Below are 22,914 nucleotides of genomic sequence, written 5' to 3' on the forward strand. Positions count from 1 at the left end.
GTTAAGTACTGTTACCTTTTTAAAACTGCAATAACACGCTTCTGCTTAAAAAAAGCCTATTATCTGTATAATATTTATTTTGGCCAGAGTCTGGGGCCCCCTCTGGGATCACTCGAGGCCCCACTAGGGGGGCCCGCCCCCCAGTTTGTAGACTTCTGCCCTAAAGTGACGGGGGCCATTGCTCTTTCCCTTATACTTCATATTGAGTTACCCGCCCTAGAGTAGAAAGGTGGAAAGACATGCACAGAATTAGTCCAACCCTGCTAGTTTTGAGTAGTCCAAGCAAAGCCCCCTGAGAACGAGCCTGTGGACACCCACAGCAGTGCAGCAGTGATTGTGCTTCAGTGGGCCTGTGGGTCAGGAGCGGCGGGTCCATGGGCACAAGAATGAAGTGTGCACATTTTGGTCACTAGATTTAGAGAGACAAAAACAAGAGCATGGCGCACCTTATTATAAGCGGCGTCGCAAGTGTGCCATGGGCCATAATGCAAACAGAGAAAATGGGACTGAAGGTTTCGTTGTGAAATGCAGCCATCATTTGGGTGGCATGGGTCCCTCACAGCCCCTGCTGCAGAAATGAGAGATTGTGTAATGATGACCAGAAGTGCTGCTTCCCGGTTGGTAAAGTTCACCATTTGTGGTAGACTAGTCATTGCTTAACCAAACAATCAAACAAAGGCTCTTTTCTAAATTTAAGAACTGAATCTTAATGTGTGGCAAGATGTTATTTCAAATTCTTGGCGCGTAGCCCGAGATGGCCTACGTCCAGGGTTTGTTTGGAAGCCCTCTTGTTATTATAAATATATTTCACGTATTCTGATTATTAGTCTTCACTGGTGAAGTTCAAGCTGGAGGTCAGCTGTGAAGCGCACTGATAGATCTGCGTTTTTGCTGCATTCCGGGACCAGAATAGCACGAGGGCTGTGATGCTTTGGCGGAGGTGTCGCCTGTGTGTGTAACGGGAATGACGCGCATTGGCAGAGTTGTGTGTGTGTGGATGGCCCGTCTAGGGTGCACGGCCAGAGCTCGGTTTGTGAGAGACTCGACTGAGGATCATTTGCATAACTGAGCGCATGTATGGCGTAATTGGGGTGCATTAGCAAAGCTGAGTATGTGTGTAAGACTGAGGTACATTAGTTGAGCCATGTATGTTCATGGCTGGGTAGAAGTGCACTGGCAGAGCTGACTGTGTGCATGACAGGGCAGAGGTGCACTGACAAAGCTACATTTGTGCATGACTGGATTAAAGCGCATTGGCAGAGCTGAGTGCGCGAGTACCAGTAATGGAGCAGTAGTAGTAGGCGCTGCAGGTCTGGGCTGAGGTGAATTGTCAGAGGTTTGGTACAGGTCCCATAGTACATCACAGGGTGATGAAGTAAGGTTTTGAGGTGCATTAGAACAGTTCAAGTGGCACTGGACTACAAGAACTAAAAGCCAAAGAAAAATAAACTGGCTGAGCAGCTCACACCAGACATTTGAGCACGCGAAGCTGTCGGCTCACTCACATAAATTATGTTTACTTTCAGCAGTGACGCGTCTCGCAGACTGTGTTAGCTTGGCCCCATCACGCCCATTGACTCGGCTGTCAGCGATCATATGGTTGTTGGGTGGATACTTCCCGCTCGTTTTGGTGGGCGTGTACAGTCTTAAGGGGCATGAACTTTAGTCAGTAAATCACTGAACCTTGGGTAGGAGCCAGCTGTCAGCGAGTGCTCCATTCACGGAGGGGAAGGGAGCGGTGGCAGTAAACATGGCTGCGGAGGCGTTGCAACACTAACTACCGCAGGTGCCCACGCTGTGGAAGAGATAGCCACATTATACAGCCTCTCTGCGCTTGGCTGCTAAATTGATGTCAACGGAAGTGGTTGCCATGAGCTGTTTTTAAATCTGATGCAAAGCTTTTTGGAGTCTCAAGGAAAATGATGTTTTGATGTTTGGGCACTCCAGTGCTCTCTCGTCCGTAGCCGCCAGCTGCTATTTTAGATGTAAGTGGGGACACAAATAGATAGCATACTTACTACTTTTTTCAGAGGATGAGGAAACGTGAGTAGAGAAGGCTCAGAACAGAAAAGGGAGGAGGGGAGAGATACTTCCAAAGTTTAGCTGTATTGATAGAAAATCAACGACCACCAGATCTTTAATTGCAAAATCTAGGAATAACCATAAGGTTAACAGAACAGGAGCTCATACTTCTTTCTGGAATGTGATCTTGACGAAACTTCTTAATGAGGCTTGTGGAGATGGGCATAGCACTAGCTCCCTGGCACCCTGAAAATGAAGCCGAAACATTGCCTTTTCCAAAATGCCAAAATGATACTGCAGAATGAGTACGCCGAGACGTTTGGTCCTGTGTGTATTGGACTAACCAAAAAAGGCTTTTGATGGTTCAGTTCTGTCCAGTTCCCCGGGGTTGCATCCTCGAGTCTTCCTGAGACTTATCATGGTGTGTAAAATTTCAGGCAATCGCACCAACCAAGGGAAAGGCCACAACTCCCCCCCCCCCACCAAGGAGTATCATTTCTACCATTGACTGTAGTGGAGCTTCGTATAATAATTAACAAAGAGCTTCAACGCCTTGTCAGTGTATTAGCACTATGTAAATGTAATATCAATTTAAACGTATGACATTGTGGGAAACTGCCCCCTTGTTGCAGTAACCCCCCCTACACTTTTTTGCATGGTTCCTGGATGCAACTTGGACTAGAGTGCACTGGGATCCTGCTAACCAGGTCCCCAGTGCCACAGTTCTTTCCCTAAAATTGCAAGACTGACATGGCACAGAGCCTGTGTCCCCTGTCCACTACACACTTTATGCAATATAAGTAGGTCACCCCTTTCTGGCAGGCCTTTCAACCCTAAGGAAGGGTGCACTATACTGCATGTGCCCAGATTTTAGAGGGCCTAGCACCATCTAACTACACATTAGTATTTTTTTTTTTTACAGTAATGGGGTGTTAGATGGGCAAAAACGCCACACCATATTTACAAAGTGGTGCAAAGCATGCATTGCACCACTTTGTAACCCCTTGCTGTGCCAGGCATGATGTGTGCAAAAGTAGCGTTTCCCTGTTAGGTGGGGTGCAAAAATAGCACAAAGAAATCTAAGTGGTTTCTGTGCGTCATTTTTTTCCGGCATTTTTAATGCATGCTCAGAGCAGGCATTAAAAGGGGGGCATGCCATTGTTTTCAATGACCCCTATGTACTGTTCATGGTTAGAAGCAAAATTCTGGTGCTAACCTTGAACACTACATCAATTGTGTCAGAAATTCTGATGCTATTGCCCCCTACTCTGCATCATGGCGCGCCATATTTTAAATACAGCACACACATGGTGGAGGTAGGGGGCGTAAGGGGCCGCAAGAAAAGCGTTCCTACATGTAATGTAGCATCACTTTTCTTAAATCTGGCCCTGAATTTGTAAGATTTAAGGTTCAAAATAGCATCTCCTCAGCTTTGGAAAATGGCCACCTGGATATGGCACCACAACCAAGGGTCCAGGAATGGATGGAGACCTTTTGGGGGTTCAAGACTCACTCAGGCTGGGTCGAGGTGCAGGTTTAAGATGGTGAGTGCCTGTTATGTCCCTGTGGCTTGGAAAAAGAAACAAGCTTGGTGTCACTTCTGAAGTACTGGGTGTAGAGTGTGATGCAGGCAGAGCGCTACAGCAAGGCTGGCCTCTGAAAGTTCCAAGCAGCCTTCATGCAGCAAAGCAGGCCTTCCAGGTATTGCAGCAGCCTGGCAGAGTGCACAGCAGGTCACAGCATCAGGCAGTCCTCTGAGAGTCCTTCTGCAGGCCCAGTAGTGAACTGAATAGTGGGTCAGAGAGCCCTATTTTTATACCCGGATGCCCTACTAGGACATGTAAAATTAAAAAGTACATGCCCTACCTTTTAATTACACAGCACTCTGCCCTATTGGCTACCTAGGGCGTACCTTAGGGGTGACTTTTATGTAATAAAAGGGGAGTTTAAGGCTCGACAAGGGGTTTTAAATGCCAAGTCAACATGGCAGTGGGATACTGCCTTCAGGGTGCAATGGCAGGCCTGGGCCAAGTTTTAAAGTGCCACTTAAGTGGGTGACACAATCAGTGCTGTAGGCCCACTGGTAGCATTTAAGTTACATGCCCTGGGTATGCGGTATACCACACTACAAGGGACTTACTAGTAAATTAAATAGGCCAGTCAGGTAAATGCCTTAGAACCATGTTTAGGGGAGTGAGCACATGCACGTTAGCACTTGTTTGCAGTGGTAAAGTGCACAGAGTTCTAAGGCCAACAGACTTAAAATACAAAAAAGATGGAGGCAAGCAGGCAAAAAGTTTGAGGGAGGACCACCCTAACTAAGGCTGACAGGTATAACAAATACCCATGGCAAACAGTTTGGGAACACTAAGGTAAGTGGCTTTTTTCAACTTCTGCTAAGTTAGATTAGTTGAATAAACACATCTGACAACCCTGATTCTCCACTAAATGTCAAACCTCAAAAGAATAATGAGGCAGAGCGGATGGTGTGAGTGACAACCTCACACCAAATGTCTGGATGTGAGGTAACCACAACTCATCTGTAGTTTCACAGTACCAGGAAGGCCATACTGCTACATTAGAGTGTGCTTCAGGGACTCTATAGTTATCTCAGAACTGGGAGCCCGGCCACTAGACAGAAAAGAAGAGCAGAATGTAGTCAAGATCAGATGGGACATCTGCAGCAACTGATTTAATGGGTCATTGTATAGGAAAGAGAAGAACAATGTGAGAGAATTCATAAATTCAGATAATCTACCCATAAGTACTGGAAAGTATTGCATGCCTGGGGAGTGGTCTCAGCACAGATGCCAGAAACAGAAGAAGCACAGTCAACTGATTGAATAAGCAGCACTCTCCCACCTTGGCAAACTCTGCCTGTGCGATGGTCCATCATTAGTGCTTTTGGAGGGCAGGTAGGGGCCGGGTCCCTTGGAATGTTGGTCCCTGAACAATTGCCCACTCTGTCCATGTCTTAAAATAGCTCGGCAGTCGGGCTATGCCTGAACCAGTGGTCTTGCCTGAAGCAGTGGCCCGTCTCATCCCTAAGTGCCAAAGAGCGTACAGAACCTTCAAAATATTTGAAATGCAAATAACACACCAAACAAAATTTAAGAACATAATAAAGACTTAAAATGTATAAAGTGTTTCTTTAACACATGGAAGTGTTTCATTTTAGTATATCACAACAATGCATTGACATTAATTTGAATTGGAAGCTTCTAAACATGAACTTTAAAACATCTATTAACCATCCTCCTGACAAAGCCATGAGTGAACAAAGCATACAAATTGTGAGGTGTCCATCTTGAGCTGCATTACTTGAATGTCCTCTCAAATGTCATCATCAAGTAAACTAGACATAATGTGATGGGTCACTCGAAGCACGACATGAGTCTGTATTATGTCATGGAGATTTTATTCATCCAATACAAAATTCCTTTTCCTGCTCTGACAATGCGGGACGTACGCATAGAATTATGACTTACCATGGTTGTAGTTGTCTACTGAATGATAGCATATCCTATGCTTCAAACACCAAACCTACTGGATTCTAAATTGTCCTGGATATTGGAAATTGTCAGCATTCTTGGAATTTGTTTTATACTTGTACATTGGCCTTGAGAAAGTCATATTGATGAAACACGTGTCGGCTGTTGTGTCATTGGACTGGCTGTTGTTTCCATTGGATTTATTTTGTATTGGATGAATACAGTCCTCATGACGTAATACATACTCATGTCGTGCTTCGAGTGACCCATTACATTAAGGATTGGCCCTTTTGAAGTATTGTGGTGTGCCTTGGTACATATCTTCTGATTGACATGTGCTGGTTGATTCTCAACTGACACAATTCAATCAACCAAACAATTTATAAAGCGCGCTACTCACCTGTTAGGGTCTCAAGGCGCTGGGGGGGGGAGCTAATGGTCGAAAAGCCATGTCTTGAGGCGTTTTCTCAAGGCCAGAAGGTCTTGGGTCTGGCGTAGTTGGAGCGGTAGGGAGTTCCAGGTCTTTGCGGCGAGGTAGGAGAAGGATCTTCCTCCGGTGGTGGAGAGGTGAATGCTGGGGACGGAGGCGAGGGCGAGGCTGGCGGAGCGGACCGGAGCTGGCGGCCGGGGTTGTGGAAGGTGAGTCTGTCGTTGAGATAGGCCGGGCCTGTGTTGTGGAGGGCTTTGTGTGAGTAGTTTGAAGGTGATCCTCTTCGATATTGGTAGCCAGTGTAGTCGTCTGAGATGGGCTGAGATGTGGTTGCGGCGTGGGACTTGCACCTGAAGTGGTTGGGTGCTGTACCAGTTGGGCACCCTTGGTTGTATTATCTGCAAAAAGTGGACATTATCTTTAAATATATACATAGGAGGTGTGAACCATTAGCATAGCCACTGTGTATTTGTAATACAAGTAAACTAGACATATGAAGTTAGTTGATTTGACTTAAATCATACAGTTCAGTCATGCGGGTGAGCTGGAATTCGAACCCACTTTTTCCGGTCACAGATAGTGCAATTAAACAACTGACTGGATTACTTTATTTTTCTCAAGCCTCATTTAGCAACCAGGGGACAGTGTTTTTGTACAATTCTGTCAGATGAACAGTACACTGTGTTAAGTAAATACAGATCATAGGTTACTTTGACATAATGTCTAAAAAAAGGTGCGTAGTGAAAGTGAGGGACTGCAAGACACCATATGAAAACATCACTGGCTTTTCAGTGGTCAAAGGGCATTAAGAAACATATGGATATTATCATCCTGTAGGCCTGATACTATCATCCTCAGTGAGTGTGGATGTGGAATCAAAGACATGGCTTAAAAGAGAAAAATATTCTGTGGCTATTTTTTTATCTTTCACAATCAGGTAACTACATATCAAATAATGCACACCTCGAATGAAAAAGAAATGCACTTTGAAAAAGCCAGTGGGAAATAAACTATTTTGATGGAAACTCTGTTGGTTAATGTGATCCTTGCAGATGCATGTGTGAGCAACCAAAAGCCCATAAAACGCAATTGTGTTTGGTGCAGCAGGGAATAGTGACCTGTGTATTTCTATGGCTAGTAGACCCCTGTTTGTCACAGAAAGCACTGTGAACTGTGAAAGCCATTATTTTATATTTGCATTACACACAGTATGAGATAGTCTGCCACAAATGTAGACATAAAAGTAGATTAAAGACAAAAAAATGTTTTCAAAATGTAGAGTTTAGTAATATGCAGATTGGACCAACTGCAAACAGTTTTACAATTGCCCATTAAAAGCAGGCACACCACAACCCAACTTGAAACCCCCTCACAATACCTCTCAAAAATAATAATTGTTGTCTTCAGAACGCCTAAAGTGTCCCCAACAATTAATGCCACCTCTAGGGACTCCCAAGCAGCCTTTACATTTATTTATAAATTAACCTGCTGCACAAATCCACATTTCTTTTCAGGCAGCCAGCACCTTGACAAGAAGGCTTGTTTATTGATTGTGTGTCTGCCCCTCCCTCTGGATCACAGCCTAGTAGGCCTCACTTAGCACAAAGTCTAAAATTACAGACTAATGCCATAATTTGAACTCCATCACGGACAACAGACATTAGGGTTAATTCAGGAAAGTCCTTGAACATGATTGACGGGCAGTCATCATAGGTTCCCCTGCAGTTGCCTACGTTGTTATAATAGAATGAGCTCCATCATAGGGCCTGATTACGAGTGGCCCAAGATTAATGCAGTAATAATCCCATGCAATAAAAATCCTACACTGAGGTGTTCAGAATTTTCCAGATGAAATAATTATCACGTTTCCAGTTTCCAGATTTTAGTGCCCACCACACCAAAATACACACATTACAGTAAATATTGTTTACCCTTTTAAATTTCAGCTGGTGTGACACGCCAGAATTTAATGAAGGATGAGGTCTTTAATATACCCAGTAATTACTTAGAATTCTGCCCACTGCACAAACAGTTGTTTGCAATTGTGCTAGCAAAATCCATCCACTCATTAACAGGACTTTAGCCTAAAAAAAATAGAGAAGAAAGGTTTTTGTACAGAGTACACCCAGAACTGAATATTTCCAAAGTGCTCTCACATGTTTTGTTCAAGAAAAAGGAAACGGCTTTGTGTTGATTCTTGGAGAAGCTAAATTACTACACTGTGTATAAACAAAATATATTACTTATTAAACTAGGCTAAGACACAAAAACAGCTTTTCTACAAAATTCTACAAAGTTTAGTTATAAGAAGGCAGAGCATTCTCTTTTTACGCTATTACAAGACTTCCCTTGACTTAGAAAGGGAATCTATTTTCACAATGGTGCAAGCCCTTGTCTCAAATAAGGACATTAGCCGTAATATAAAAATAAAGGGGTTTCGGAGATCCCACAGAATTACAGGTCTTCACTAAACTAGAAGTGAAGTCCAGAGTTCGGATACAGCCAGCCTTTCATACAAGCTGCCATGCATCAGTATGGGCTTTTTAATACATTTTGATGATGCTCCCGGAGAGACTGGATTGCCTAATAGTTCAGATGTGCTGATTGGGCTTTTTTGCATTTTCAGGTCCCGCTTGAAACAGTGCATGCGCTGTCTCTAACGAGATCTTTTGTTAACTAAAAGGGGTCATAGAGCCCGATCATTACCATTGGTTGGCTTCATCTCACTCTTATTTCCTTGCGTTTGTTTATTAGTTAGCGCATGCTAGTTTCACTTTCTGTTTGTGTGGTTGTCCCTTGGATGGAGTATGGACCAAGTACTGATTAATTTCTTTATTAGTGTCCTTTAATAGCTCAGATTGAGATACTTTTTTTTTATTGGTCGTTCCCCCATCGTCATTATTTCCTCATTATCATAGCTTCCCCTCCGGTATTGCTTTCCTGTCCCCCCTCTCACGTCATTGCTTGTTGTTGCCCCCTTCCTTTGTGGAACTTGAGGGGTCATCATGAACAGAACATGGAGGGGTCGCCCTCGGGACGCACACAGGATTCCCATGCCAGGGTACTGTGCTCAGGGGGCCGCCTGGAGCTCAGGGTTCCCCACCCCTGCACCACAAGGGCTGTGAGGGCCTTTGTTATACCACTGTGCCCCCCTCTCTGGCATTCTTGTTTTTTGTTGCTGCTGTCCTTCTCACCTTGTTGCTAGTAGCCTGTCACTCACACCCTGATGCTTGCTGCCACTTCCTCCTACCCCCTCGCTCCCTGATGCTTGTTGTCCCGTCTGTACTCTCCCCTCGCTCCAAGGTTGTTGCTTTTTGCTGACATCCCTCCCACACACCACCCACTCCATTGCATTGTGTTGTTGTCCACCCCACCCCTTTGCTTGTTCCCAAATACCCCACCCCATTACACGTAGCCATGTTGCTCTCGCCCAATTGCTTGTTGCCCTGTTCATCCTGAGCCCTGTTGCTTGCCCTGTCCCATTGCCTTTTGCCCCGCATCTCCTGCCTTGCACCCTGTTGCCCCGTCCCTTCCCCTCCTGCTCCGTTGGTTGTTGCCTTGTTTGTTGCTTGCTGCCCCATTATTCCCACCCTGTCGCTAGCTGCGCTGCTGTGCAACATGGCTAAATTGACAAAGTCAATAGCTTCCCATGGCTAGAGCTGCATCACAGTTGAAAGTAAAAAAAAAAAAAAAAACAAGCATTTGCAATGCACTAGGGTCTCGCATTTGTCCGAGTTACAGCTATTACCAGTTGTAATCTCTCAACCTGATTTTTCTTGCCACGTTAAAAGAAAAAAACAGCGCGATCGCGCTGCTACAGTTCACTTGTAATAATACCTATCGGCAAATACTCACTCACATAGCACTTTGGAATTTATGACCCAGGAGATTGTGTGAGCAAATCGGTGCCGTTTGTTTCATGTACTGTGCCACATGAGTTCTAAATCTGCACCCAGAAAGGGACACAGAGTATACAATCAAGTGACAATTGACTGGAAAGCCTGGTTCAAGTCCCTGTAAAGCTGTACAATTCCAAGGAAATCTTGGAACACAAGCAGGAAATGAATTAAACAAAGAAACACAGTGGTAATAAAAGAAAAATAACAGCAAGCAGATAGAATGTTAAATCCAGAGCGGAGTGCGGAACACAAGAAATTCTGCAAAAATAAGGCTGGTGATGAACGAAAGCATACAATGTGAGTTTGTTGGTAATGTTCTTTAAGGGAATGTATTTTCCGTCTTAATTTTATTTTCTCTTTGCAAACATTCCAAATGAAGGCAAACACATTGTATAAATAGTATGCCAACACACGCATTATTTTCAATGAGAAAACATAAATAAGATAGAAAAGATATGCAACGGTCAAGAAAGAAAACGAACAGCAGACTGATAAAGTACGAATTATGAAAGGGAGCTTGGAACATGAGCAGGAAACAAAGTAAACAAAAAAATGCGCCGGTAAAATGAAAGAAAGAGGCAGCCGCCATAATTAAAGATAAAGCGCGGGGTGACGCGCTGCAACAATGAAATATTCTTACAACTTTAAAAGTGTCAGTCATTGCTAGAATGTGCTTACTAATTGGATCACTGATGAAAAATGTTACATGTTTAACCATAATGACTCTTTGCACTTGTTCTAATGGCGCTGTGGAAATCCGTCTTAAAAGGTACTTTTAAACATTATTTCCGGGCGTGGTGTAACGTAAGCTGCTTGAAACAAGCGGGCAGCATCACAAGTCCGCACCCATTTGGATTCATGCCTGTACTGCGCTAACGTTCATGATGCGGCCCGAGATCAACAAGTAATTAAACCAGCCGTGCTGTGCACAATGAAAGAAAGGTGTGGCTGCCTTAATTAAAGATAAAGTGCGGCAAGCTGTGCTGCAACAATAACAAATGCTTGCTGTGCTGCAACAATTACAAACTAAACAAGCAAGATCGCGCTGTGAACTAAATGTAATAAACAAGCGAGATCTTGCTGTGAACTAAATAGAATAAACAAGCGAGATCGCGCTGTGAACTAAATATAACAAGGGAGATCACGCTGCGAACTAAATATAATAAACAAGCGAGATCGCGCTGTGAACTAAATATAAAAAGTTGTCCCCAAACCTGATGGGAAACAGCAAGCCTTGCATGTTTTCTGTACTTGGTTGCTGCGCTCGAGGAAGGCTAACCACCGGAAAAGGCATGACGTATGCGTGCCTTCCACTAATCAAAGCAAGCAGATTCTAACATGCAAGCCAACGAACCAATGAAAGACACTGATGTGACGTCCACGGGGCTCCGAGCCCTTTCCTAATTCCTAAAGCGTCTCGCTAGCGATATGCAGGCGCGAGCGCATGCGATGCAGGCTCGACCCTAAAAATGGTATGACGCAGCCAGTGTTGACTGCGTCGTGGCGCTTTTTTTACTTTCACTGTAAACCAGGCTGAAAATCATTAACTAATTAAGAGGGTACTGGCAGCTGCTAACACGTTGTGCTTAAAACATTTGCTAGCCGTACAACGTTATTCTAGACGAAATGCGCTGTAACTGTTTTCGCACTGCATTTAGGGCTATAAAAATGTTTGAACTCGCCTTAATATCCCCCAAGTTTTACCCACGTTGTGGAATCCTCGGTTGGCCATGTTAGGGGGTGTAAGTCATCACCAGGTGTATTGAGTGTACTGTTATTGTATAGTTATCATAAAATTACTTGCTGCCATGGTCCATGGAGGTCGCTGTAAACAGAAGGATTACTTGGACGACCCTACGTGTTCCAACCCATGACATACAAATACACTCAGATATCTGTAGCTGATGGATCAATTCACAGTAATTTTTAATCCTCCATGAGAAGAGTCAAACTCCATGCCCATTCAATCTTTGGACATTAAAGATTTGCCAGCTTCAGGAGACCTGCTGATATTTACACTGTAAGACAGTGATAGCATGCTGCGGTACTCTCAATGGACACAACCCTGGCATGAGTCATTTTCCCTCTTCTGTGGGGCTGTCGTCCATTGCACATGGATGGCCAAATCAAAATCCCTTAACTGTGTTTTATGGGCTCAGTGATGGTGGTTTTGGAGTCTGTACAGGCAGAAAGCACCATGAACGAATTCGCCTCTAAGCGGGCAATCTCAGTAAATTATGAGGCTTATTACTCATTTGTAAGCACAGTAGGCAGTAGCACTTGTCAAACCGTAGCAGTATTTAAAGAGCAGTTGCGTGGGGTTATGGATTCAGGCCCATAGTTATACTTTTTGCCGCAAAACAGCGCAAATGCAGTTTTGCAGCAAAAAGTATATCACCAGCTTGTGTCGTTCCAGGGCGCCAGCCGGGCGCCAAATTTATGGAATGACGGTAAATGATGCTAGGCTGGTTAGAGGCAAAAAAAAATCCATTAACCAGCCTAGTGTCATTTCCTGATGCAAAACCATCCATACCACATGACTCCTGTCTAATGAAAGACAGGAGTCATGCCCACCACCCCAATGACCAGCACAGGGGACCAGGGTCCCCTGGGCATGGCCATTGCTCCCAGTGCCATGCAGGGGGGCCCATGTCAGGGCCTACAATGGCACTTATTTTTTTTAATTTTAAATACTTACCTATACTCACCCTACTTACCTGGGATGGGGTCCCCATGCACTGGTGTCCCTCTGGTGTGGGTGGGGTTGTTCCTGGGGCTTGGGGTGGGCACCTGTGGGCCCATTCCATGGTGTTTAACTATGGAAATAGGTCCACAGGTCCCCTAACGCCTGGTCTGACCCAGGAGTTAAATCATGGTGCAAAGCAAGCTGTGCATCATTATTTAGTCCCTCCTGAGAGGATAAATATGGGGCTACGGGGTTAGCACAATTTTTTAGATGGGAACGCCTAAACTGCATCTCTTTGACGCAAGGTAGGTACACGCATCCAAAAATGGTGCTAACTCCAACATTTTGACGCTAGATGTTTCTAGCGTCAAAATATAAATATGAAGTTAAGTTTGCGGCAAAAAAAATTGGCACAAACATAGTATAAATATGCCCCTCTGTCCCTCCAAGAACATTCTGATTCATTGGGTGGCAAATGAAGCTTGGGCCTACTTGCTCAAGAGATGGGGCAATGTTAATTACACGTTTGAGATTACTGATTAGCAAAGTACTATTCTTGGTAGAGTGATTATTTACCGCTGGCAGCATTTCTGACAAAGTAAAAAGTCTGTAATCTGTTGTCATGTTTCTACTCAGGGTGTGTAAGAGCCCTGACGCCATTGTGCTTCTCTTTTCAGACCCGCCCCGTCTGCCTGGCCCGATCCGTTCCTATGTCCGGTAAGTCCTTGCACATAATTTACATTCTTTTCACTGTTAATCATGTTGATACAATAGATTTACTTTTTGTTCATGTAGATAATGCCTCCAGCTACGTAGATCAATTCTAGTGATATAGTGTATCAAAGAACTTAAAATTCAATGTGGATACAGATGTATGTCATTAGGTATGCAGGCAAATATGTAAGTAGTATACTGTAAAAACTGTATTTGTATTAGAGTACATATGCAGAGGAATATTCAATAGGTATTTTAAAGTGTAGATACAGATGTATGTCCTATAATTGAATACGTAATAAGTGCACTGTAATATAGATACCGTTATGCTACATTGATCATACTGTAACATATCGTAGTTGTACTAGAGTACACCTAAAGATGTAGGTCGTTAGGTCATATCCCTTAATACACTGTCATTCTACAGTAGTGCAAAAGCAAATATATGTGATACACTTAAAATACTCTGCACTTATACAAGTGTACTGATACAGAGGCCTGTCCTGTATTGTAATACACAGTAGTGGTACTGGGAAGCAGAGAAAGATGTAGGCAATATACTTGGTACCCTGTAAATATCCAGTGGGGGATAAAAAGCTGCATGTTTTATACTTTCATACATATGGGATAATGTACTTCCAACTGCAGGGCTTTAAGTGGGCCGGGTCCTGCCGGTGGTCAGCACCAGCAGTTCTAAATAGCAGGTGTCGAAACGGGTCCCTTTCGGGCTCTCCATTTTTATCCTCACCTCCAGGGTGAAAAATGATCTCATCTCGCCAGCAGTGCCACTATTCATGACTTTGATGTAACTTCAAGAAACTCCTTACAGTTCTTTCAGTCTCCTCATTCTAGAACTGAGGCAATTATGAAAGGACAGGAAGAAGAAGCAAAATATGAGTCGGGAGGCATTTTATGCTATGTACAGATTTTTAGCTTAGGTGTTTTTAAGGCACGCCCTAATTACATCGACAAGTCTCTTTGAAATATCCGCCCCATCCCCTCAGTTTTTTCATCCTTCCTAAACCCTGTCCAAATGCGTCCGGGGTGGTATATGACCATATAGGCATGAGATATACGTAGTACATTATATAGGGCTTTTAATAGCACTAACATTAATCAAGTGCCCAAGTGCGAGTGTACATTTTTGGACAACACTTTATTAGTTTTATTATAAGCACACAATACTCACACCCATCACAAGACCCCGGAGAATATCGTTATACATAACCCACTTCTCCCCTTGGATCACCCACAGGTACAGTCCCCAGTCCGTAATGCTCCCACCATTTTCTAATGTTGCCACCATTTGCCCCATATCTTCTGGTTCTTCCTGGGGCAGTTTTGGCTAAATAAATTGTTCATCTAATTTTTCGGAGCAGTCCATACAAGCCCTCCATTCCTTCATTGTTGTGACTTCTGGTGAAATCCAGTGTTTAGCCGCATTCTCTTCGTGATTAATGTGCCCAGTCCCACTAGGGTTCAGTCCCCCTTGGAACTCTCATGTCATCTACCAGACCAAGCAACACAAATCCTGGTTCTGCCTCAAGGCTCTAGCCCACAACCGCTAAGAAGGCCTTGAATATAGAGAGCCAGTACTTCTGGATGTTGAGACACTTCCAAACCATGTGATAAAAATCACCCCTCCCACATCTACTGCGGGCAGGGTCGGGACGTTTGTGGACTCTCCACAAGTGCTTGGGTGTGTAGTATGTACAATGCAGGTGATTCCATTGAACAAGATGCAGCTGAGCTAAAATGGCTAAGGGTTGGGTGCCATGCAGCCCTCCCTTCACTCCTTCTCGTCCAACAGATCCAGCCACACCACCCAAGCCCCCTTAAGTGCATCACTGTACATGGAGAGTGATTCACCAGTGTTCTGTAGGTCTGGGAGCTGCCTCTCTTGGGTAATGAGCCCATCAGTAACTGCGTTCTAAGGGAATATATTCCGGAGGTCTAGCTAGTGCCTCCCTATATCCTGCAGCACATGATGGAGTTGGGGGTATAAAAAAGTGTGATTTGTTGAGTAAGTAATTGTGGAAAAATTCCAGTCGGACCTAAGTGTTTTCACACACAAAATAAACGAAATATGTAAAAATAAATATAGGTAAATACAGATAGAACTGGCTGAAAAGTAAATACCATAACAACGGGAGTCCTACTTATAATACACATGGTTGGGTGGATGTTAATCCATATAATTCATACTGGCATTAGGCAATGGTGTGTGGGAGCTGGCAGGGCAGCCTTGTGAGATCTGTCTTTTTTGGGCCAGCGGCTTTGCCATACCAGGTCTCTCTGAGATGGGCAGTGGTTCTGCCATGCTCAACCGCTCCGTGTAAGCCTGCGGCACCCCCGTCTGGGGCCTTTCTCTGGATTCTGTGGAACCTGGGGCACTGCCACGCAAGCGCTCTCTGTGAGTGCCCAAGGCAGCACCGTATGAGGCCTCTCACTATGAGTCTTGTGCCGCTATCCACGGCCCCTCCGTGCAGTATTCGGCGCTGCTCTAAGAGGCCTTTTAGAGAGGTCCTGCTGCCTCATCAGTGTGCAGCCTCACAATGCATGCTGCTGTGCGTACTTTCATGGGCTCATTACTCCTGTTGTTGAGGATGCGTTGGGGAGATAGAGGAGATAGCATTGCAATGGACACATGTGCGACCACGTCCCTAGTCACTTTTAATGAGTTATTACAGGCAACTAGTGGCCTTTTCTTATTTCAGGTGCATTCTGATTTCAAAACACACTGATGGTAAGAAAACAATTCACATCTTTTAATAAGGAGATTACTGTTGCCTATGAATTTAACATTAGTTATACCTGAGTGCAGATACAGATGTAGGTCTTGTACTGTAATACACTGCACAGTAGTGCAGATGCAGATGCATGCCTTCTACTTCAAAACACTTGTTACACAGGAGTTCAGATACTGGAGAATGTTCCATACCTAATTACACTGTAATCATACACCAGTGCATGTAATTACCCAGGAGTGAAGCAGTTTTCTATCGGTGAGGGAGTATACAATTCCAATCTAATTGAAAGTAAAAACATATACATTCTAGCGGCTGAACTAAACCGGCTCGAAACACAAGCAAATTCAGACATGTTTGGGATTTAAACCTTCAAGAGTCTACCAGGTTTAACTCTGTTTTAAAAAACTTGTAATCTCATACAACGTTTGGTTTGTTAGACCCCTCATTAGGAATGGTGGAGCCTTTTCCTGGGTTTTATATGAAATTGAATTTACTCCAACTATCAATTCATCTTTTCATAGGGAAATTGTAATTTGTAATTCAGTAAGTGATTCGGGGTAGTCCTCAATTGGGCCTTAAGAACAACGTGTATGCTGGACCCACTATCAAGCACTTAAACCATTCCCATCTTCCCTTTATGACTTTTGACACTGTATCCAATTTGATGTCAGTTTGGATTTATAATTTCAACCATTACAATTAACGGACATAATTGTGACCCTGTGCATCTACTAGATAAAAGCTCTTAAGGGATCGAATGATTACATAATTTAACCTTCTTAATCACACAGTTATTCACAGCACAAATTAGTTTTTCTCAATGCACTCTCGGTGCCCACAAGCTCTACCTCTTCCCTTCCCTCCGTAAGACTACCCTGTAGGAAGCTGGCCTGGTGTGTGGTGGGTACCTAAGGTACTTACACCTGATACCAGGTCCAGTTATCCCTTATTAGTGAAATGTAGTCAGTGTCCAAAAGCCAGACTCTGTAGAGGTAGCTGTGGTGAGCAGCCAAGGCTTATCTAGGAGACATGCAAAGCTCATGCAATATCACTGTAGTCACACAGCACTGACACACATGAAATAAAACACTCAATGTTACATAAAAAGGTACTTTATTTTAGTGACACAATTATCAAAAAGTACTAGAGAGGCAACCCTCCAATAGGAGGTAAGTAACACACTACATATGTACACTAGTACAGAAATAGGCTTAAATAGCTATAGAAAACAGTGCAATAGCAAATAGGCAATACTGACCCTAGGGGGAGCCTAAACCGTATACTAACAAAATGGAATGCAAATGCAGGACCTCCACCTAGGCAAGTGGAATGTGTAGAGTGGAGCTGGAGGTACCTGGAAACCCCAAAAGTAAGTACCACAGTGCCCCCTAGCGACCAGGAAGAAATGAGTATGTTACTGGATTTTCCCGCAAACTACCTAAAAGGAAGGAAAAGAAGAAAATGCAACACCCAGACAAGACTGCAAGAACCAGTGATGAATTCCTGAAGAGGAAGACCTGTGGAAGAAGGGGACCAAGTCCAGAAGTCACAGAAGAGTCCAGTGGAGGCAGGAGCCACTACCCACCCAACTGTGGTTGCAGGAGTTGGTCGACAATAGGACAAAGACGGTCAGAAATGCAGCCCTGGATCAGGCAAAGAGTTTCTGGAGGATGCAGTCTACATCCCACGCCGGATGGATGATTGCAGTCAGTCAGTGGCATGGAAAAGCCACCAACAAGCCGTGGTAAAGGCAGAAGTTGCTGTGAACAGAAGTGAAGCTGCCAGAGACCAGCAAGGTCCAGGAGGACTCAACCCATGGGGGAGTCTTAGGGAGGCTCTCAGCAAGGCAGAGACTCTACAGAAGAAAAGGAAGCCCCCACAGGAGACCCACTGAAAGAGGAACCAGGAGTCGTAGAGGAGCCCACGCAGCACAACTGGAGAAGGGTCCCACACCGTAGGAGAAGCAGACAGAGGGCTGTGTGTCGCAGGAAGGAGTGGTGTGGGTTGGGGCTATAGGTAGCCTGAAGGTCCCTTGGAGGAAGTGCTAACACGCCTTGTAGCTGCAAGAGACACAGTGCACGGGGTACTGTCCTGCATGGGAAGGCAAGGGCTTACCTCCACCAAAGTTGGACAGCTGGCAGAGAGGACCAAGGGGACTACTCCAGCCCACCGCCAATGATGCAGGATTCATGTGGCTCAGGATGAGAGGAGATCCACGCAGCCGGTCGTCGTTGCAGTTGGTGCCTGCAGATGCAGTGACTCCTTCACTCCAAGGGAGATTCCTTCGTCCTTCTCAAACAGACTGAAGACTTGCCACCCTCAGAGGATGAACAGCCAGGGACATGCTGCAGAAGCTGGAAGGAGCCGTGGAAACAATGTTGCAAGCAGAGTCTTCATTGTGGATGCAGATTGTCGGTTCCTGGAGGGTCCAGTCGTGGTTTCAGTGGCTAGAATTTGAAGTAGAGTTTGCAGAGGAGTCCTACTGGAATCTTGCAAGCCGAATCTGAGGACTCACCCAAGAGAGAGACCCTTAATATCCCTGAAAGTGTGATTGGTCACCTAGCCAGGTGAGCACCTATCAGGAAAGGGGTTCTCATGTCACCTGCCTGACCTGGCCACTCAGATGCTCCCAGAGGTCCCTGCCAACCTTGGATTCAAGATGGCAGAACCCAGGGACCCTCTGGAGGAGCTCTGGGCACCACCCCTTGGGTGGTGATGGACAGGGTAGTGGTCACTCCTCTTTCCATTGTCCAGTTTCGTGCCAGAGCAAGGACTGGAGGTCCCTGAACTGGTGTAGACTGGTTTATGCACAAAAGGCACAAAATGTGCCCTTTAAAGCATACTGGTGGCTTGAGGAGGCTACATCTCCCAAGCCATGTAACACCAATTTCCAAAGGTAGAAGGTGCTACCGCCCACTCCAAAAGGAAATCCTTTGTTCTGCCTTCTTGGGCTTGAGTTTTTCAAGCAGCAGGAGGACAGAAACCTGTCTGAGGGTGGCAGCAGCTTGGGCTGCCTGGAAAACCCCAGAAAGCTTGTAGGAGCAATGCTGGGGGACCTCTAGGGAGCCACCAGAGTGCATGGAATCATACTTCCAAGACTGGCAACAGTATTGGGGTATGATTCGGATATGTTTGATACCAAACATGCCTAGGTTTGGAGTTACCATTATGTAGCTGGACATAGGTAGTGACCTATTTCCAGTACATGCATAAAACACACATACAATGGCGTCCCCACATCCACGAAGTCCAGGAAAATGGAACTGGAGTTTGTGGGGACAGCTCTGCTAGTGCAGGGGTGCCCTCACACACTGGTACTTGCACCCTTCCCTCTGGGCTAGGAGGCCCTACCATAGGGGTGATGTACAGTGACCTGGTGCAGTGACCTGTAGTGAAAAGGGTGCATGCACCCTTTCACGCAGGCTGCAATGGCAGGCCTGCAGATACTCTTTGCATGGGCTTCCCATGGGTGGCATAATACATGCTGCAGCCCATGGGGATCCCCTGATACCCCAATGCCCTGGGTACCTTGGTACCATATACTAGGGGGCACCAGTATACCCAATGTGGGATGCAAGTGGGTCAGGTAACCAAGTTTGAAGGTAGAGAGCATAATCACTGAGGTCCTGGTTAGCAGGATCTCAGTGAACGTAGTGAAACACACTGACAACAGCCAGAAAATAGGGGTAACTATGCTAAGAAAGAGGGTACTTTCCTACACATCTCCAAAGCCTCTGTGACCACTTTGGAAGTGATGTTGTTAGCCAACACTGCTTCATGAATGTACTTCTGTAGGTGCAGTTTTGTTCATCCTGATTCTGGACGCCACCTGGCTAGCAAAATCTGCTCTGATTATTGTAGTTGAAAAACTATTGTTGTTGTATTCAATTTTAGTCTGGCTGGTTGGAATAAAGTGACATGAATAACAATCTTTTGAAACTGCGAGATTAGCTGTTTTAAAACCCATCTCTTTTTACCCGCTTCCGCGGACATCTCTGAAAATACATATAGGGTATATATTTATTCCCTATTTGAGAAGATCTCTTGCCAATAGCCTCCTGCAAGATCTGATCTTTAACTCAATAATCTGCAAAATTGTCTTAGTTTGAGTTGAGGGGCCTAATCTTATGGCGGGCACCCGATGTGCTCAAGTGAACATAAAGTCTTCAGGGAAGTTGTGACGTACATGGACTTTCTTTGACCAGCTTAGTAATGAGTTTAATCATGATTGTTCACTTCCATCTGAAACGCCTATGAACTTGAAGTTTGACCTCCTGTAGTGATTTTCCAACTATCCACATTCACTCCACAGCCAGGAGACCTCTTTTGATAATTTTACCGCCTCAGCTGAAAAGTTCCTTTGTTGATCCTAAGAATCTAAAACCCTCAGTTCAAGATCAGACGGTTTAACATCCATATGAATAATTTTGCCATCAATTTGCTTAATTTTAGTTTGTAGTAGAGTGGTTGTTTTCATTCGCACATTTTTTAAATCTCTGTTACTTCATTTAGAATTAGGTGACGCATTTGAAATGGTCTGTCAACTTTTAATGCTTCCTGCAGTTGTATCTCCTGTTTTGTCTGAAAGGATTGACTGAGAAATGCTGCCATTTGATTTAGTACTATGAAGCGTCTTCTTAGTCATTGAAGTAATTTGTTCTACATGATCCTCCGTAGAGCGTATGGAGAGTAGGAAAGTGGCAGGACATTGAGATCTCCTTCAAGCCAGTTTTAATATTCCTACAATTATCTATGGAGTAGTTCTTACTTTTGAAGTCCTTTAGTGTTTTGGGGGTTTTGCTTTGACTTATAGGCTTGATTTAAATCCTTAGACAGGTTTTAAGCTTTCCTGTCTTTTTCTTTGTCTTTTTGATTCTGGCGGAGGTGAACTGCAACTTGGCGTTTACAATCTGTAGGAAGTTTTTCACAGTTCTGCAACATTTCAATTTGGATTTCTTTTTTAATGCGTTTGGGGTCTTAAAATAAATATATTCTTTGGGCTTTGTCCCCAGTTCCAGAGGCAGGCTGTATCTCCTGTTATTGAACTGAGGGTACAAATCTGGCCTCATTGACCATTTATAATAATGTAAAGGTGGAGGAGAAATTGCAAATGAAAATTATAACTATAATTTTAGAATTTTAAATGTTTGTGTCGTTTAAACTTGGTTTGTATAGGGAAAATACGTTTTCCTAACTATAACTAATCATTACCCTTTGGTTCTTTCATTACATTTCAATGTTTTTAAAATTTTTAATAAATATGTGTTTCAAATCATAGAGCCTAGTGTCGCAAGTGGACAATTGTTATGTGGAGTGTTGTACAGTACAGTGGAGTTGAGTGTTGTAAAGTCTATTGTCATAGACTGAAGTATTGTAGATGGGAATCGAGTGTAGCAGAGTATAGTAAAATGTTATATAGTGTAGTGACATGGCGCCTCATATAGTGGAGTCAAGTATCGTACTCTGGAGCAGTGAGTGGTACCGTGGAAGGGCATGTTGAACAGTAGAGTAGGGTGTGGTAGACTGTCAAAAAGTGGAGTAGAGTGTTTTAGAGTGGAGTAAGGTGAAGTAGAGTGTCATAAAGTGAAGTATTGTCAAGTGGCATGGCACGTCATAGAGTAGAGCGGAGGAGAGTATCGCAGAGAGGAGTGCTCTGTCATCAAGTGGAGTATCATGGAGAGAAGTTGGGTGGTGTGTCATCGGCTGTCATACAGTGTAGTACAGTGGCATGGAGTAGATAGGCATAGAGTAGATAGGCATAGAGTGCAGTAGAGCGTCATAGAGTGGCACAGCTTATAGAACAGTGTTGTAGATTGGAGGTTTATTCAATGGAGTGGCGTGTTGGACTGTACAGCGGAGTATAGTACTGTGGTGTAGAGTGGGATAAAGTGTAGTAGAGTGGATTATAGTTGAGTGGAGTACATATCATAGAGTGGAGTGGCGTGTTGTAAACTATACCGGCGTGGAGTGCAGTAGAGTGGCGTAGCATACAGTTGAGAAAAGTGTCATAAATTGGAGTACTGTGTCGTACAGTAGAGTTTAGTGGGGTCTCATACAGTACTGGAAAATTATTTAGACTCGAATAGAGTAGAATGGCATACAGTGTAGTTGATTTTTGTTGAGTGGAGTGGTGTACAGTACAATGTTGTAGAGTGTGGGACAGTGGATTAGCCTACAGTGTTATAGAGTACAATGACATGAAGTGGTGTACAGTGAAGTTGTGGAGTACAGTAGAGTACTTTGTCAGAGTAGAGTGGAGTAAAGTGGGGTACAGTGGCATATAGTCTGACAGTCTATCACTACCATCAATGTTCACTGTTCACAGCTCCCTGTAGGCTTTGGCAGGAGATATTCCAATCCTCAGGTCTTGTCTGTCATGAGCACTCATCAGCAAGGCTTTTGTGTGGACAATAGAGGCTGCTTACTTAGGACGGCCTTCCAATCTGTGATGTACCCAGTCCTTCAGGGTAGGCCGTGCCCTATTGGAGTAATTGAAGCCCCTGTTATAGCATTGAACACAGCTCTCTGTCAAATTGTGCTTGCCACTTGCTTCCAGATCCATTTATTTCAAATTAAGAAATCTCTATAACATCTTCAGCAGTATAGCAGTGGCGTAACATTAGCCCCATAGCCCCCCTGGTACTGGGGGGGCCTCAGGTTCCAGGGTTCCCCAACTGCAGCATGCAGTCATGCACCGTGCAATGGCTGGTACTGTGCACAGGCTCCTGACTAGTTTGGAAGGGTGGAGGGGGCCCTCCATGTGCTTTGCAGGGGGGGGGCTCAAGTTTCGTTATGCCACTGCAGTATAGACGTCCTGCGGTCATTCAGAACCTGACTGCAGAGGAAAGGAGGATTTAAACATGGTCTATGGTCTAGAATGCATGGTCTGCAGTCTAGGTTGCAGAAAAGAACTGCATGGTGC

The 22,914-nt window shown here is 44.5% G+C and overlaps 1 protein-coding gene across 1 annotated transcript in view; it reads left to right on the forward strand.

Moving 5' to 3' along the window:
• Window positions 1-22,914, forward strand: part of TNFSF18 (TNF superfamily member 18) — a 50,866-nt gene that overhangs the window by 1,879 nt on the left and 26,073 nt on the right. Inside the window, exon 2 of the mRNA XM_069231974.1 lies at window positions 13,206-13,245. Coding sequence (XP_069088075.1) covers window positions 13,206-13,245 — 40 coding nt within the window. The remainder of the gene's footprint in view (window positions 1-13,205; window positions 13,246-22,914) is intronic.

The sequence above is a fragment of the Pleurodeles waltl genome, chromosome 4_2 (genome assembly GCF_031143425.1).
Source record: "Pleurodeles waltl isolate 20211129_DDA chromosome 4_2, aPleWal1.hap1.20221129, whole genome shotgun sequence".
Taxonomy (NCBI): Eukaryota; Metazoa; Chordata; class Amphibia; order Caudata; family Salamandridae; genus Pleurodeles; species Pleurodeles waltl.